This window comes from Podarcis pityusensis (genome assembly GCF_964106645.2).
Source record: "Podarcis pityusensis genome assembly, chromosome: 7".
In the NCBI taxonomy this organism is placed as follows: domain Eukaryota; kingdom Metazoa; phylum Chordata; class Lepidosauria; order Squamata; family Lacertidae; genus Podarcis; species Podarcis pityusensis.
This window is the reverse complement of record NC_138031.1, coordinates 66,253,014-66,271,703: the sequence shown is the minus strand read 5'-3', so window position 1 is coordinate 66,271,703 and position 18,690 is coordinate 66,253,014. Positions and strand designations below refer to the sequence as shown.

Sequence of the window (18,690 nt, the reverse complement as noted above, 5' to 3'; positions counted from 1 at the left end):
GAAGCGGCTTTAGTGTTGCACTGCCGCAGAACAAGAAGATAGCTTTCATTTAGCATTGCCACTGATGGAGCCAGTAAGAAATCCTCGAAAGAACAGCCCTGCCCTTGCACTTATAACACACAGCTAAGGGACGCGGGTGGCACTGTGGGTTAAACCACAGAGCCTAGGACTTGCTGATCAGAAGGTTGGTGGTTCGAATCCCCGTGATGGGGTGAGCTCCCGTTGCCCGGTCCCTGCTCTTGCCAACCTAGCAGTTTGAAAGCACGTCAAAGTGCAAGTAGATATATAGAAACTGCTCCGGCGGGAAGGTAAACGGTGTTTCAGTGTGCTGCTCTGGTTCGCCAGAAGTGACTTAGTCATGCTGACCACATGACCCGGAAGCTGTATGCCAGCTCCCTTGGCCAATAAAGCGAGATGAGCGCCGCAACCCCAGAGTCGGCCACGACTGGACCTAATGGTCAGGGGTTCCTTTACCTTTACCTTAAGTTCATTACTTAAAGTCTACGCTTATTTTAGCTATGAATGCTAAACCTGCTTTACTGCTTCAATCTAAATGCCACTGCTTAAAAACTAGATTTGCAAAAATTGTGTCCCCCCCTTTCCATGCGTTATTAATTGAAAATTGTATAACAGAAATTATCATTAGATGTTGAAGACAGCATAAAAAGTAACAAAAGGAAAAAATTCTGCAGTCGTTCATTCCTCAGTTATTTTCTTTTTACATCTTTTTGCAATTGATTTCAACGTGACCTCTGATCTTCCCATTATGTTCCCAGATTATATTTCTTGGATGCACACTTAACTTTATTTTCTCCATGTTGTTTGACTTACTTTAAGTCTTCTAATATTATCCTATTCACCTACAGAAGTTCAATCAATACCTGCCAACGGATTAATATTTTGACAATGTTCTTTTACATAAACTCTATATATGTCCCACTCTCTGATAAATTTTTCATCTGTAACATCTTGTAACCTCGCTGATAGTCTCGCTAGTTCAGCATACTCTCTGAGTTTATTTTGCCAGTCTTATTTGGATGGGATATCTTCTCCCTTCCAGCCTTTTGCAATTAAAATTCTGGCAGCAACTGTAACATACATAAAGACTCTCCTAAACTTTTTGGGAATTTCATTACCCATAATTCCTAGCAGGAAGGCTTGCAGCTTTTTAGGGAAGGAGCATTTGAACATTTTCTTCTGCTTGTTATAAATCATTTTCCATTTTACAGTTCCACCACATGTGGATCCATGTGCCTTCGGCCTCCCTGATTTGCAAGAATTGTTACACACACACACACACACACACACACACACACATATTGCAGGGCTTATTTTGCAGTCATAGTTGAGCAAAAGCAGAATCCTTACTGTGCACCCCTCATGCAAGTTGTCTAAGAATTGTCCCAAAATGACCTCCAATTGTCAGCAAGCCACTGTTCTAGTGCATATATTCTATCTATCATAATCTATCTATTTTTGATATGTATACATTACATTCAACAACAACAAACTTTGCTGCTTATTATGCAAGCAGACTTCATCAGGGGTTTTGTGGCTAAGTGTGGACGACTAAAGGAAACCTGGCTGCAAGAGAAAAAGGGAAACGACAGCCACCAGTGTAACTGATTCAAGGTGCAGATAATATCAAAGGCAAGGTTGGTGAATACATGGCAGTGGGGTGAATGGAAGACCCCGCCGATTCCAGCTGGTCTTTGAATCACATCCTCTGCAGGTCCAATTTCAATGATTCTGTGATTCTGCGAACAACTTCATCCAATCTGCATTGAATTTCACAATATAAAGAGCAGGATAGATGCATAAAAATTGGGTTACTTACGTATGGTGAGGGAAGCAGCAACAAACATAGTTACCAGGCATGAGCAGTTTCATGCAAATTCCCAATTTTGTGTAGGCATCTTCTAAGTAACACCGTAAAAAAACCACCTGTCTTATCACAGGTCATCATGACAAGAACATCACCCTGAAACTTACTACATCAGGGTTGCATACCCCACAACTGTCCCAGAAAAACAGGGACATCCATTTTTCCCTGCGAGAGCATGGTGGATATTTTGGGCACCATGGTCTCATGTGATTTCGGGGTGTCCTCTCACCCCCAAAAAACACCATCTCACACATTTTGGGGCACTATGCCTGAAAAAAAGCTTTGGGGGGGCATGATCTTGTGTGGTGCCCAAAAATGCACTTTTTGGGTGCAGTGTCCAAAAAAGTGCTTTCTTTGGGACTGCAATCTCACGCAGGTCACATGACTCACATGGGAGTGCGGCCCTGGAATATGGCATTCTCATTTTTCCTGACGTCATATTAGAGGGTATGGGGTTGCTGGCATAATATCTAGAGTGGGAAATCAACCAACAAAAACCAAAAGTCAGTCAAAATACAACTAGGCCAATTTCTCCAAATTCCAGTGCCTTCGAAAAGGCGTGCATTGGAAGCCAATAAATTCATTTTCCTCTCAGTTTTCTATTTCATCAGACAAGAGTAACCACAAAGAGAAGCTTTTTTATTTCTTTTTAGGCCCTGAAAGTCAAGCGAACTGTTAAACCGATACAAAGGGAGAGTTAACAAAACTAGCGCAAGTATTCAGATTTCAAGATTGTCATAGCTGAAAGAAGCAAGAGTTCAGCTCTGCAGAATATCTGATATTCGCTCTTATTACTCTAACAGCCATCATGCTGGTACCAGGTCAAGATGCTGGAAAATTCTGATGCTAGGTAAATTGCCTCACCAGGGCTTTGCCCAGATAAAAACTACTCACTCAATTTTACATTTTAAAGAAAAGCTGTCATCAAATTTTACATATATTTCAGATTTTCCAAACCCATGTATTCGTTTTCAGTTAACAGGAAAATCATGACCATAAGTATTTTAAGCTAGTTAACAGATTTGCTCATGAAACCCACAATGAGTTCTACATTTATATAGAAAATACAAATAAAAATTGTATAAAGAAAATGCTTTAAAATTTCTAGGGCATGGAACTGAATAGCTGGTTATCTCTTTAGAACGGTATTTTAGCCTCTGTTTTAACACTCTAGAGAACCGACAACAATTTGAAAATTCTGCTTCACAATTTTGTTAGCCACATAACACCACTTCTGATTCTGAAGGAGACAGACCACTCAGTAATTGTTGTTGTTTTTAACTAAGTCCCAATTCTTGTTCATTTAAAAGAATAAAGAATGAGCAAACACAGAATAGTAAGATCAAAATCTCCAGAATTTACAATAGCAACTTGCATTCAATTGCTATAAATGAATCTGAACAACAGATTTTTAAAAAATCTTTACTTTCAAAGAAACTTAAATGAAACAGATGTCCACATTAAAGATCATTAAATGAATTGTTTCATTCTTAGATGCACATTCTCAGCGAAAAGAATACTTATTCAAGTTCTTTAAGCTAGTAATCCAAGTACTCTAAATTTGTGGTGAAAGAAGAAAATGTAACCATCTACTTTTAAGTACATTCTATCAGCTACATGCTGTTCAAACAAATGTAGGATCAGATATTTAATTCCCCTGATCTAACACCAATCTCCCGTTTGAAAGTTTGCTTTGAGACTTCAGAAACTTTGAAACTTTAGATGCCTGTCTTCTCGGAGACTTATGAATCATCATCTTTTTAAAATGGAAAGGGCAATAACCAATCAGGACTTTTGAGCTGTCCTAAATGACCACAAATTTCTAGGCTGAAATTAAGCAGTTTAAAAAGAAAGAAAGAAATGCCTTATTTTTGGCATTGAACTTCTCGGTATTTAAATTTATGTAAACCTGTCAACGACAGCTTCCAAGAAACACTTTAAGAGCCAAAAACAAAACCCTGGGGCACCTCATTTTGAAGGAAGATGCAAATAAAAACCCTCAAACACCTGGCAAGTTCTTTCAGGTTAGCCCAGAAAAAAAAACCCCATGTGTTATTTTGACTTGCCACATCAACAGATGAGGGGTGGACATACCTCTTTCGAATGAGAGGCATTTCATCAAAACGGCTTAATTAGGAAACAGTTGGTTTCTCAAGGTTTTCTCGAGCACAACAAGAGGTTATCAAGAGTTCTGCCCAGTACAGCTAAAGAACCGCTTCGGGGGAGAAGGGGGAAAAAATCCCCCCAGTAATTTGTTTATTTGTCCTTTCAGTTGCTTTAAGGAGCAGTCGCCCAAGTACAGTACAAATGCTCATGACTCATTTTATTATTGAAAATATTCAAAAGTTTCAGCAATAAGCAAAGCCATTTTGCCGTTATTTTATCGTTGAAATATTTGTTGAAAACGCATGAGGGAAACAGGCTGTGCAAAATTCAAATACAAGAAGGCAACCAAATAAGGTGGATTGTGCAATTGTTTCCGAACTCAAGAGAATAACCGACCAGGACATGTTCCATTCTACCACTAATAAAAGTGGTCGTTGAATCACACTCTTAAGATTGAATTTGCTTCAGAAATGCCCTGACCATCATTGAGCATTGTTCCTATTGACCTCGCCTTACAAAAACAGATCCTCATGCAACTGAATTACTGGTGTTGAGAACCAAAATATAAGAAACATTAAAACTCCAATGGTAAACTCTTGAACTAAAACTTCTTCAGGCGAAGTCAAAATGATCATTTCAAGTAAACCTAATGCTTCTCTGAAGAGATCAGTGGAACCTGGGCTTTCCCCAGATTCCAAACAATTGTTTTCAGATCACGATTCTGTTTGATTCTTTAACGCTATGAGGGCACAGACTACAGAAGAGGCAGGGGGGTGTCCTGCCCTCAGCTTGGAGAATAAGAATTAAAATTCAAATGTGCTTAGTAACAGGGAAACTGATCAACCCATCAAATGAAATCCGATAGTGCTTCACACATAGAAAGATCTCAAATTCAAAACAGAGAAACATTTAACTAGCCAGTACTATGAAACCTCTGAATCTTAAAAGCCACAAATTTGACAGTAAATTGATAAAACGGATCAAGGTATGATGAAATTTAGAGCACCATTCCCCGCAGAATTGCAGCTGTGAAGAGGTCAACAAAATTGCCTCCCAGATTTCTTCAGTCAATTCATAAAGTATTAAGAGTGAACAATCATCCCTATTGTAATCTGGAACAAATCCAAGTCAATGTCTTATTGACTATTTTTTGAAGATATACATGCACAACTCATGTGAAACTATCCTGCCAGAAGCATATAGGTGGAATGGTGTTGTTTTTTCTTAGCAGAGTTTCCCCCATCAGTTTTGTAAAACATGAACTTGCTGTGAAAATTTACCCTGTAAACTCTGAAAGACATGTTAGTCAGAGTGCCCTTGTGCCTTTAAATTTGGATCTTCTTAAAAGTGTGCATCCACATCTAAAAAGAAGAGATGACAACTCCCACTGATTTTTAAGCTCAGTGCTATCCAAATCAATCCATCTGTACTATACAGTTAAAGAAGTATCTTGCCAGCCATGACTTCCTCCAAAGAATCCTTTTTAGGGTGCTGAGTGTAGGAGATTCCTATTCCTCTCGCAGAGCTACGATTTCCAGAGTAGTTTAACAATCAACTCCTCTTCCCAGGGAACTATGAGAACTCTGGCTCTGACCATGGAATTGGTGTTGGGGGGGGGGGGTTCTCCTAACAACTACCAGCACCCTTAAACTAAAATTCCTAGGATTCTGTAAGGGAAGCCAGGGCTGTTTAACATAACATGGTACTGCTTTAAATGCATAGTGCAAATGGAGTCTTTGTCGCTGATCACAGAAAATTCAACTTTCCAAGTGGATGGCAATATATGTCAAGAAAGAATAAACCCAGCCCATTAAGCTCGCCAAATCTGTTACACACCAAATAACCACAGTGTAACCTAGACTTTCAAACTGAGCAAACTTTCTTGCTGGCGGGGTGTGTGTGTGTTTAATTGTGATATTATGCTCTTGGCCGTAAATTTCAACCTTTCTGAATGTTGCCATCCAAAGACAGGCCTCTCCACCCCCCTTGCAAGCAAGCAAGATGGATTATCACAGCCCAAGGATCCTAACCCAAGTCCTGTGAAAACAGATGGGGGAGAGAGCTTCTGCATCATCCGTTGTCCAGGATATTGCTCCGCCATCAAACAATTGCTCCAATTCAGCACTAAAGATTGGGTTTCCCCTGGGGAAAAGAGGGGAGACAAGGGGAAGTCTGAATGAACCCATAGATTGTTTCCCAGCTGAACCTGGGAAGTCGGCAAGCAAACTGTGAGGGCAACTGGGAGCTTTGCCCTGCTCCTGACCAGGATCCTGAAGCTGCCCAGGAGCAGTGGAGCAGTATAGATTTGGAACGGTGGTTTGCAGAGGGGCATAGTTCGGAAGACAAAAGTTGGGGCGAACTGGGAGGTGGACAGCAAGGTGAAGAAGAACTGGAAGAGAGAGATCTAACAGACTCTCTCTGGCTGGAAAGTGTCCAGCCTATCAGTCCAAGGTCACATAGAGCAGATAAGGTGGCGATACAAAAACGGGGGGGTTGCGAGATCAGGTTCCAAGACAGAAGTGACTAGGGGGAAGTGGGAACACCTTTGTGCTTTGTTCTTTTGCTGTGATCATTAAAGACTCTTTAATTATTATTATTATTATTATTATTATTATTATTATTATTTATATCTAGCCCTCCCCAGCCAAAGCCGGGCTCAGAGCGGCTAACAACAGTAAAAATAACACAGTTTACATAAAATCACAATCAATTAATTGAAATACATTCTGAAATCAACTCATTCTAAAATCAACTCAGAGTCAAATTAATGGCAACCATTGGGCTAGAGTTCTATGAGGATTGCAGAAGGAGAGAGGGTGTCAGACTGTGCCTTGGCCAAAGGCCTGGTGGAACAGTTCCGTCTTGCAGGCTCTGCGGAAAAATGTCAAGTCCCACAGGGCCCTAGTCTCTTGTGACAGAGCGTTCCACCAGATTGGGGCCACGGCCGAAAAAGCCCTGGCTCTGGCAAGGGACTCTTTTCGCTTTGTCCTGCTTATCTACAGCCAACGGGGGGGGGGGGGGAGGAAGCCAAGTCCCCGGAGCCTGACAGATCAGGTGAAAGCCAGGTGACAGTGCCCACGATGCACTGACCATTGTATGAGGCAAGTTTAAGACACCATGATGGAGTAATGTAACGGGGAGTTTAAGAGAAGGCTGTGGCGAGGGAAGCGATGATGGCTCAAGCTGTACCAGCTTTCTTCCCTTACCTCCAGCATGGGCCTGGCGCTGTCATGGATTGAAAGAATGTGTGTTATGTTGTTCTTTTTCAGCTGTTCGGTGTCACGAGCATCTGTGGAAAAGGAGACCAGGGAGGAAAAGCCATTAGCACAGTCAGCCATATTTAACTCAATTATCAAGTACCACCACAAAAAGCATAACTTTGAAATGTGCTCCTCTCCCTATTAGCAGTGGATTGCTGAGCTACAAAGAAGAGAAGCTTTCCTGAGCATCAGCTGCTACACAGAAGCACTGACTGGCTACTTAATGGTCTTAAGAGAGCCAGTGTGGTGCAGTGGTTAAGAGCAGTAGACTCGTAATCTGGTGAACTGGGTTTGCTTCCCCGCTCCTCCACATGCAGCTGCTGGGTGACCTTGGGCCAGTCACACTTCTCTGAAGTCTCTCAGCCCCACTCACCTCACAGAGTGGTTGTTGTGGGGGAGGAAGGGAAAGGAGAATGTTAGCCGCTTTGAGACTCCTTTGGGTAGTGATAAAGCAGGATATCAAATCCAAACTCCTCTTCTTCTTCTTCTTCTGTCAACAACAGTGTGCTGTGCTGACTAGAGTGCTGAGAGTAAGACAGCGGAGACCCGGGTTGAAATCCCCACTCACGAATGAAGTTCACTGGGTGAGCTGGGCCCAGTTACGTTTTCTCAGCCTAACCTACCTCACTGGGGTGTTGTGGGGAGAGAACAATGGGTGCCGACTTGAACTCCTTAAAGGGACGGGAAGATATAAATGCTATAAATGGATTGTGCTGGGTGAGTTCTTTTTTGGGGGAAGTCAATGGCTCTTTTACAACCAGACATACATGATCACGAGAATTGTCACCGTATCACAAATTGGCTCAGGCACCTTTAAAAGCTGCCTAATAGCTCAAAATTCAGCAGTCACAATCTTTGTCACCAATCACAGCATCTCCATGCTGGGCGGGGGGGGGGGCGGACAGAGAAAAGCTTTTGAACACATAAACTGGAGAAGGATGTTTTCTGAAGAAGGGAAAATCCCTGGCATCTCCCATTATAAACCACGAGCCCCAAAAGCAGTTCATTCAATGGAAAGTGCTGCTCTGTAGATGTTCAGTTAATCTTCTTAATCATTTAAACAAACAATTCATGTCACAATGAGGAGAATAGAGGGGGGCGGAATCTAGATTTATCACCAATTACGACCTTAAAAGTTGGACATTAGACGTCAAATTAAATGGAGGGGGGGGAGTGAATTCTAGGCCAGTGGTACTGACTCCTGGTTCATTTCCAGGCTCAATTCAAGGTACTGATTTTACATTTTAAGTCCTAAATGCACCCACCTCTCCAGCTACTGAGCTCTCCCCCAGAGGACCTGGTGGGGATCTCTCCTAACTTCACCAAAAAAAAGGCCATGGGTTGTTTAATTAAGACTTTATAGGTCAAAACCTAGAAATATACTCATGCTGTGACGCGGGTGGCGCTGTGGTCTAAACCACTGAGCCTAGGGCTTGCCGATCAGAAGGTCAGCAGTTCAAATCCCCGCGACGGGGTGAGCTCCCATTGCTTGGTCCCTGCTCCTGCCAACCTAGCAGTTCAAAAGCACATCAAAGTACAAGTAGATACAGTGGTGCCTCGCAAGACGAAATTAATCCGTTCCGCGAGAGTCTTCGTCTAGCGGTTTTTTCGTCTTGCGAAGCAACCCTATTAGCGGCTTAACGGATTAGCGCTATTAGCGGTTTAGCGGCTATTAAAGGCTTAAAGGCTTAGCGGATTAGCTGCTAAAAGGCTATTAAAGGCTATTAAAGGCTTAGCAGATTAGATAAAGGAGGGGGGAAGCGAAAAAAAAATCTCTAGACTCGCAAGACATTTTTGTCTTGCGAAGCAAGCCCATAGGGGAATTCGTCCTGCGAAGCAACTCAAAAACGGAAAACCCTTTCGTCTAGCGGGTTTTCCGTCTTGCGAGGCATTCGTCTTGCGGGGCACCACTGTAAATAGGTACCGCTCCGGCGGGAAGGTAAACGGCGTTTCCGTGCACTGCTCTGGTTCGCCAGAAGCGGCTTAGTCATGCTGGCCACATGACCCGGAAGCCGTACGCCAGCTCCCTCGGCCAGTAAAGCGAGATGAGCGCCGCAACCCCAGAGTCAGCCACAACTGGACCTAATGGTCAGGAGTCCCTTTACCTTTAAAGGGAAGAAAGGTATTGCTAGCCTCCTATATACCGTACCGTAAAACGGCACCCAAAATACATGCATTGAAGATTTCTTGCAGGAAAGAATTCATGGGCGATAAGACTATCAGTGGCTACTAACCCTGTTGGATACCTCTACTGTTTGGACACAGATGCTTCTGAAAACCATTTGCTGGGAACGAAGAGAGTCCTCCTCTTTTTTTTTTAAATATATTTTTATTAAAGATTTCTTGGTTTACAAAAGCATGTGCAATGTCCCTTTTTCCAACTTACATTTTCTACAGATCAGTTTCATTTGTTGAGACATTTGTGTTACATTAGGACGAAAAGGGGGAAAGAGGTGGAGGGGGGACTGTTGAGTGGGGGTGGGGTCCGGTGGCAATGCTTGTGTTCTACTTAGTGTATGTGTGAGGCTTTGTGTCAGTGTCACTTGAGCGAGTTCTCTTTACTATTCGCTTGTATTCCTTTGGTGGTGAAAGAGGTTGGCCTAGGGTGTGGTTGGTTGTCTTTGATTGGGTCTAGTGAAATCTGCTTTTGTGTGTGAGTGGGGTGTGGGTCAGGTTAGCCAGACTGATTTGAATGCTGTCGGCGGGTTCTTGTCATTATCTTGTTGGGCTGTGTATGTGATAAAGGGAAACCAAACCGGGGTGAAGGCGTCTTCTTCTATTTGTCCCCGTGTCAGTTTCAGTTTGTTGGCGAGTTTTTCTAATAAGGCTGTTTCCCATACTATTTGGTACCATTGGTCTATGCTTACTCCTGACAGGTCTCTCCAGTGTCTAGCTATGATGCTTCTGGCTGATGAGAGTAGGTGGTTTATGAGCTCTTTGTGTTATGAGTGGGCATTATTGTCTTGGAAAATGTTGAATAGGGCCAGTTCTGGGGTGACTTCTAACACTTGCTTAGTTATTTTACATATTTCTTGTATGAATGATGTCCAGAAGAGTTGGATTTTGGGACATTCCCACCACATGTGGAGGTATATACCTGAGAGTCCTCCTTGCAATAATAATAATAATAATAATAATAATAGTAATATTGTGGGCTTCGCTGCTGGACTAGATGGGCCACTGATCCAGCAGGACCTTATATTCTTATTTACTCATTTATTTGTATATTTTCTTACACTTGTACCATACCTTTCTTCTGCATGGAAACCCAAGTCAACATACACATAGGCTCTAAATGGTGGTGACCCACTGAGGCACTGACCAGACCAAGGCCTGTTGACCTTCAGCAAGGCAGTGACCTCATGTGCTTGCAGACCATACCCGGAAATCTACAAATCTTGCCTAGGTTCTAGCGACACTCAACATTTGAAGTACACATTGGTGTTTTGAGTAGATGTATGCTCCTCTCCTACCTAGCAAATATCAACTTTGGATTTGTGGGCAGCTTGGCTTTACAGTCTATGGAAAGTACAGATAGAACCACGGCTTGGTTGTAGGGCATGTGCTTTGCATGCTCCCAAGGACCCATGTTCAACTCCCGGCTCCTGCAGGCAGGGCTCTGAAAGACTCCTGTCTGAATGCAACCAAGAAGAGCCATCATCAGTCAGCACAGAGTCTAGACTGTGTAGACTGTTCTGAGCTAGATGGGACATGCTCTGACTCAGTAAGGCGCTGGCAGGTTTTTAATGTAACAAAGCTTTGTTTTGTTTTGTTGCTGTGTTATTTGGTGGCCTTGAGGTAGGTGGAGGAGCATGTTATGAGTAGATTCCAGTTTCATGTGGAGAGACCAGAAGAAACCAACTCTCTCATCTTTCTACCCCTTTAGATATCTTCAAATCTCTAAAGAGCTGTCACACATAGGATGGAGCAAGCTTGCTTTCTCCTGGTCCCAAACCAATGGATCCAAGTTACATGGAAAGAGACTGTGACTAAACAACAGGAAGAACTTTCTGACAATAAGAGCTGGGTGCCACATCTTTGAGGGGGAGCGCCACCAGTGACAGGGTCTTTTCCCCCTCATGGTGCCCTGACTATAGAACGCCCTCCCCAAACACGTTCACTCGAGGCCTACTTTGTTTTGAAGTTTTGTGACTTATATACATGCTACAGAATATGCCATTTTTACATCTCATAGAATAAATTTTAGAACATTTCTCCATTCAAGATTTCCCTAATGTCAGTTGGACACTGCCTAAGGATAAATGTGATCCAGACTTGAAGTATCAGTAATTCCAGTGGAACATTGAGGGAGCCAATAGCTGGGGTGAGGAGTTGCGAGCTTCAAATGCACTAGTCTGTTCCTTCCAAACAAGAAAACTGTAAAAACCACAGCAGTTAAAAAGGGGCCTTTCAAATGTAGCCATCTTACATTTTAAGTCCAGAACAACCAAGACAAGAGGAGAGAGTTATTTAGAAATTGGCCTGTGGCGTTCCACTTAGCATGCCAAAACACAACCAACTGTAGATCTTATTGCTGAATTGGGAAGCGTTCCCAGCAGTCGTCCTGGTGAACTAACGGGCAGCTTGCTGAAGGATTAAACTGCCGCAGCTTAACCACCAGCATTTATATATCGCCTCCATAGAAACAGTGGACAACACTTCACAGGCCAACTGATGCAGCAGCCAGCAGAGGTTGCAAGTCAGAAAAGCTGCACAGTTCGAAGTCGGTGGTTAAGTGCTGACTCACTCTGCAATATCAGCCAGCTCCTCTTTGCCTCGACTCAATCACAGAGGGAGAAATCTAAAAAGAACCAAATTGGGAAACAGATACCAGGTCTCGGTTTCGCCGCGCTGGGTGTATTCAACCTTTAGCCACCAAGGTCTCGGTGTTACAGCCGACGAACCTCAGATCAGTTTGTACGTTTGTTTCTCACAAACGCAAAACCACACCACCGTGTTATTTAATCCACATTACTTACCTTCTTCCCATGTTCACCAGTTTTATTCTTTATCCACCATTTAATCGTTTATTTACATTCCCCAAATGACACATTCTTGTCAACTGCCAAAGCACTGAACCAATAAAGGGGCTAAGCTTTTAGTCAAACCTGATAAAAACATAGTGCTGTCAAGGTTACACAACTAAGCCTCTTTGGTTTGAGGCCTGTTTTTGGAACTGTAGAACGATCCTTTTCAGGTATGAACTTAAGCAGTGCTACTCTCCCAAGGTGTGGCTTGGGATGCAGCTGGCAACAGTGTCTAACCCTGCCATCTCTTCCTTGCCGCCCATCCAGACTTTAGGTAAAGGTAAAGGGACAATTAAGTCCAGTCGCGAATGACTCTGGGGTTGCGGCGCTCATCTCGCTTTACAGGCCAAGGGAGCCGGTGTTTGTCCACTTCTGCAGACAGTTTTTCCAGGTCATGTGGCCAGCATGACTAAGCTGCTTCTGGCGAAACCAGAGAAGTGCACGGAAACACCATTTACGGTACCTTCCTGCCGGAGCGGTACCTATTTATCTACTTACACTTTGACGTGCTTTCGAACTGCTAGGTTGGCAGGAGCTGGGACCAAACAACAGGAGCTCACCCCATTGCGGGGATTCGAACCGCCAACCTCTCGATCGGCAAGCCCAAGCTGCACAGTGGTTTAACCCATAGCACCACCCGCGCCATCCGGTCTTTACCTGTTTGAAAATGCCATTACTCTGCCACGAGGCTGAAACTGTACCATGGCCCACTATAACTTTAGAGCAAAAAAGAAGTACTGTATGTCGACATAGGATTTGCCATCGTCATCTTGTTTTCCCTTAAAATGGTTGTGGGCAGAGGTGAAAAGGGAAAGCCTCTCAATCCCTCACTTTTAAAAATTAAAATCTCTACTGACGCACAGTCTGGCACTGGTGTTGGTGCAAATATTCCAACATTAGTCACATGTCATAATAAACTACATGAATTGCATGAACAAATCTGGGAAAGGAGGCTGGAAGTTTACCATTACATCTAAATTTAAACTGAGCTTAATCTGAATAATGGATTATTGAATAGTTTAATGAAACAAGCTAACTCCGTAAACTGCAATCTGAAGTTGGTTTGTTTCAGGAAACCGGAGTCAAGTCTTACCACAGTTTGTTGAGGTTTGGCCAATACATAAACTGTGGTTAATTGAAAACAGAAGTAAAAACTTCCAAACTTCTGCACTGCAGGGGGTTGGACAAGATGACCCTTGGGTTCCCTTCCAACTCTACAGTTCTATGATCCTTACAGATCATGCTTGAGCTATGTGGCCCATGCAGGGGAGAGGGTGGCGCTGTGGTTTAAACCACTGAGCCTCTTGGGCTTGCCGATCGGAAGGTCAGCGGTTTGAATCCCTGCAACGGGGTGAGCTCCCATTGCTCTCTCCCAGCTTCTGCCAACCTAGCTGTTCGAAAGCACACCAGTTCAAGTAGATAAATAGGTACCACTGCAGCAGGAATGTAAACGGCATTTCCACGCACTCTAGCACTTGTCATGGTGACCCGTTGCGCCAGAAGCAGTTTAATCCTGCTGGCCACATGACCCAGAAAGCTGTCTGTGGACAAGCGCCAGCTCCCTCAGCCTGAAAGCGAGATGAGTGCCACAACCTCATAGTCGCCTTTGACAGGACTTAACCATCCAGGGGTCCCTTACCTTATACTTCTGTGGCACCAGATGCTGAGCTTGCCCCTAGAGTACCATTTCACATACTACTATGTCTCAGACTTACAGCATGGGCCTCATTCATCCATTCCTCAGCTAATGTCTACAAAGGCTGTGTTGAGCTGAGGAAAGCAGGGTAGCTGAAGACCAAAATGAGTAGGTAGCAGTGATGGAATAGATGTGGGGAACCATCATTCCTGCAGCTCCCTCTCTTCAGGCAATGGGAACTAGCATCAGACTTGCCACTCAGCAAAGCTTCTTCATATTGTTCTGTGAGAACCTGCTGAGCTCTGCCCCATGACCATTTTTATTTTCTTTAATTGGGCAAACCCGAATTTGCCTTCCTCAGATTTTGGAGTGTGCACCATGCTAGCTTCAAATACAAGACTCTATGGGCTGTGGCAATGTACTCTGCACCAAAGGGGAAGGAGTAGGCAGATACCCCACTTGAAAGCTTAGTGGTGATGATCACAAAACCAGACAGGTTTAGGTAGAGACTTGTGTCTCTTTCACATAAGCAACTGTAGGCCAGGGGCAAGGAACCTGTGGTTTTTGATGGCTTTTATTAGAATACAATTCCCATCAGCCATGACATCAGCCAAGGTAGCTTAGCCTGATGGTTAGTCCAACAGTAACAGGAGGTCCACAGGTTTCCTACTCCTGCCTTAGAAGAACCATCCAAAGTTTGGGAGAGACAAAGTAAAAGTAAAATTCCTGACATTCCTGTTCAGCTTTTTTTTAGGAAGCCCTCCCCCCCAAATAGTGATACATCCAGGTTTTCCCTGACATTTTGCCAATTCAGCAAATCCCCCCCATGTAGTTTTTACACCCAAAAACCAGGACATGCCAGGAATTTTCCTGACGTATGGCAAGCCTAGACAAAGCTGTCACACACAGAGAGACACAAAGTTTGGAAGCAAAATGTGGTTGGGCACTATGACTGCTAATGACACTGAACTTACCTTTAAAATTTCCAAGGAACAAGCCAGGAAGAATCTGTGAGACAGAAAGAAATATAATATCAAATGTACATCTCTTGTGGTAACATGATCTGACGCAGTTCAATTTGCATACAGAATGGAACATAACACTGTTTATATCTGCAGAGTCTGGCAACATGGTAAGGGCAGCGTGTTTTTCCTTCCAATCTTCCCCACTTCACTTTGAAGCTTTTTTCTTTTTAGTTTCAGGGTCCCATAGCTTAACAGCAGTTTAATAAAGGCGGGAGGGGACCAGTAAAAGAAACCTAAACCACTGTTTCTCAAACTCACGTCTCTAGGGATTTTTTTGGATTACAATTCCCATCATCCCTGACCATTGGTCCTGCTAGCTAGGGATGATGGAAGTTGTAGTTTGAAAACAGCTAGGAAACCCTGCTCTAAACTAAGAATCTATCACTCATTTTACACCAAAAATACTGTAACTTTACTTAAATCAGTAATGGGAATGGCTTCATTTGAAGCTATCTCTGAACTCAGGGCTGGTCCTCAGTTGTCCCTTAGATGGTTTCTGACTTCTTTTGAAGTGTCCTGAACTTAATGACATTACATCTTAATACAGTGATACCTTAGGTTAAGTACTTCATTCGTTCCGGAGGTCCGTTCTTAACCTGAAACTGTTCTTAACCTGAAGCACCACTTTAGCTAATGGGGCCTCCTGCTGCCACTGCACCACCGCTGCACATTTCTGTTGTCATCCTAAAGCAAAGTTCTTAACCCGAGGTACTATTTCTCGGTTAGCGGACTCTGTAACCTGAAGCGTATGTAACCTGAGGTACCACTGTATAAAGTTGTAGCCATTGGTTTATGTGTCCTTCAGCATGGGTCTTCATCACCATCCACAATCTATCTCTTACACATTTGGAATTAGAGGAAGGAGCAGACACTGGCAGTCCAAGGACCATATCTGAACCTTGAGGGTTTCACTAGGTCTCTATTTGGAAACTTAAGAGGCAAAAGAAATGAGGAGATTGTGGCTGTGGAAACAGGACTGGAGATTATGGGAGACGGGACAACTCTCCATGCCCTCTTCATTATATGGCCATCATATATATTGATAGCCAGAAATTTTGGGGTTGACTATCCGTGTCCATGGTATGATTTTCAGCCCAGATCTGCTATGAGCTCCCAGCTACGTGGTATCTGTTGGACAAAGGGAGCTATTTGTGTACGGTGGCTTTTGTGGCAGGGGATCTCCAGCCCTTCCGCCATTTTGCAGAGGTGAGGAGGGCACCGAGAGGGTTTGAAGTAACAACCACATGCAAACGAACAGCTCCTGGCCTATAAAGCAGCTCCAATGTCAGATTAGGGTGGTTTTGGTTTGCCCTATTTAAATAGCTGCCAGGGAAGGAGGACACAGAGAGAGAGAGAACTCACAGCATGTGAAAGAGGAGAAGCTGGTTAAATCTTCTGCCACATGCTGCAGCTCTGATGAATATATACCTCCCCTAAGGTGCCATGGCCATTAGTGGTATCCCCCATATGACTAAATGGGTCACTTGAAGCCGCTTGACAGCCGAGGCTGACCAGTACCTCATTTTTAATCATTCCCGAGTCCTGAACGAAATCCAAACTCAAAGCAAGCAAATGCAAAGAACTGCAAGCCACATGGATCGAGCGTGGCAAGAGGTTATACATCAAAAACCTGCCAGCTTGAACAAAGAATGTGCTCAAGATTTATCCGGTCTCTCATGATCTTTGGCAGACCAGCCCTCTTGTGACAATGACACAGAAAGGGGGGGGGCAGGAAACTTGCTCGTCATTTTAGGAATGTACACAGGCTGATATCAGAGGTATGACAATGGCAAGGAACATGCAACTTGACTTTTTTTAAAAAAATAGGCCAGCAGCAAGAGGCACATCAATCAGAAGGTCAGCGATTCAAATCCCCACGACAGGGTGAGCTCCCATTGCTCAGTTCCAGCTCCTGCCAACCTAGCAGTTCGAAAGCACATCAAAGTGCAAGTAGATAAATAGGTACCACTCTGGGGGAAGGTAAACGGTGTTTCCGTACGCTGCTTTGGTTTGCCAGAAGTGGCTTAGTCATGCTGGCCACATGACCCGGAAGCTGTATGCCAGCTCCCTTGGCCAATAAACCGAGATGAGCGCTGCAACCCCAGAGTCGTCACGACTGGACCTAATGGTCAGGGGTCCCTTTACCTTAAGAGGCACATGCCAGTTAAAGTCACAGGAAGCTTTTCCATGCCCTGTTTCACCAGAGAACCATGACAGCCAGAACAATGCAACCCTCGTACATCACTTATGCTTGCCTCTCTCTGAAGGGACCTGAAGGTACTACGTGACCTGCATATGTACCAAGACATGTGTGGACTAGGGTGCCATCCCCTTTCCCTGTCACAGTTGCCATTCCTCTCACCACAACACTTCTTAGGGCAGGCGGGCCTTTGCACAAGGACCAGGCCACATCACAGTCCTGAGGGATTGTTCAACCAGCAGAGGATGAGACTCCTAATCTCATGTTGGGTGAAAGATTCATGCATTGCAGTTATGCTAGATGATCCTTGTGGTCCCTTTCCAACTCTACAATTCTACATGATAAATGAGGCTGCACTCTCGTTAACATGTAATAATAATAATAATAAATTTTTATTTATACCCCACCCTTCCCGGTTCAGAAAACTGGGCTCAGGGCAGCTAACAACAAATTTAAAACACTTAATTGATGCTACAAAAAACAGCATAAAATACAGTATAAAACGTGAATAACAATAAAATCAAAAATAAATTTAGGGGGGAAATCCATCCAATAAACATTAGATGATCACCAGGGCTAGCTGGCTAAATTAGTCCTATTTGGCCAGCGAAGAGACGAAGGGAAAATTACCGTAACTGTGGGATCCCAGAGCGGGTAATCTTCATAAAAAGGGGAGGGGGAGGGAAGGAAGGGGAATAAAAGATCAGGCCAGGTTCAAATTGAAAGCCAAGAGGAATAGTTCTGTCTTACAGGCCCTGCAGAAGGAAGTTAAATCCTGCACGGCCCTGGTCTCATGGGACAGAGCATTCCACCAGGTCGGAGCCATCACTGAGAAAGCGCTGGCCCTGCTGGAGGATAATCTAACTTCCTTAGGGCCCAGGACCTCTAAACTATGATTATTCATGGACCTTAAGGTTCTCTGCGGGGCATACCAGGAGAGGTGGTCCCGTAAATATGTAGCACTGCTAATGCACAGGAATTGCCACAAAACAGGCCATGTTGTTTCCATGCCCTTCTCACACTTTGGCCCCTTCGAACCAACGCTAATCTCCCTGATCAGAACTTTCTCTTGATGCATGCCATACTTTTCAGATGGTCTCGAACCCTCACTCCATACGATGCCACCACATTAGCACCGCACGTTCTGTGGAAGAGACTGACATGGAAATGATGCTACGTGAGGAGAAAATAGCATGCGTTCCCCCATGATTTAGATCACAGTGGCAAAGAGCCACAAGTCGGCATAAGAAGATGCTTGCCTAGTCCCTAAACTTTAGTAGCGGTTCCGCCTGAGAATTATAAGATCCTCATAAATGCACTTCAGTATGCTTTGGTGTTGCCCACTGAACTCCAAAGCACAATGAAATGAAGCCACAAATGGTCTTGATGCATAAAACTCTTTGCCCATGCTTTTGGGGCAAGGGTTAAATACAGGGGAGGGAAGTATTACTTACAACAGGGATAGGGAAACTGTGGCCCACCAGATGTTGCTAGACTACAGCTCCTATTATCCCTGACCATTGGCCATGCTGGCTATGACTGATGCGAACT

General features: G+C 43.9%; 1 protein-coding gene across 1 annotated transcript in view; it reads right to left on the bottom strand.

The window, feature by feature from the left end:
• DUSP22 (dual specificity phosphatase 22) overlaps nt 1-18,690 on the bottom strand; it is a 44,477-nt gene that overhangs the window by 21,882 nt on the left and 3,905 nt on the right. The window contains exons 2-3 of the mRNA XM_081015035.1: nt 14,889-14,922; nt 7,198-7,280 (exon numbers count right to left, since the gene is read on the bottom strand). Of these exons, the coding sequence (XP_080871161.1) occupies nt 7,198-7,280; nt 14,889-14,922 (117 nt within the window). The remainder of the gene's footprint in view (nt 1-7,197; nt 7,281-14,888; nt 14,923-18,690) is intronic.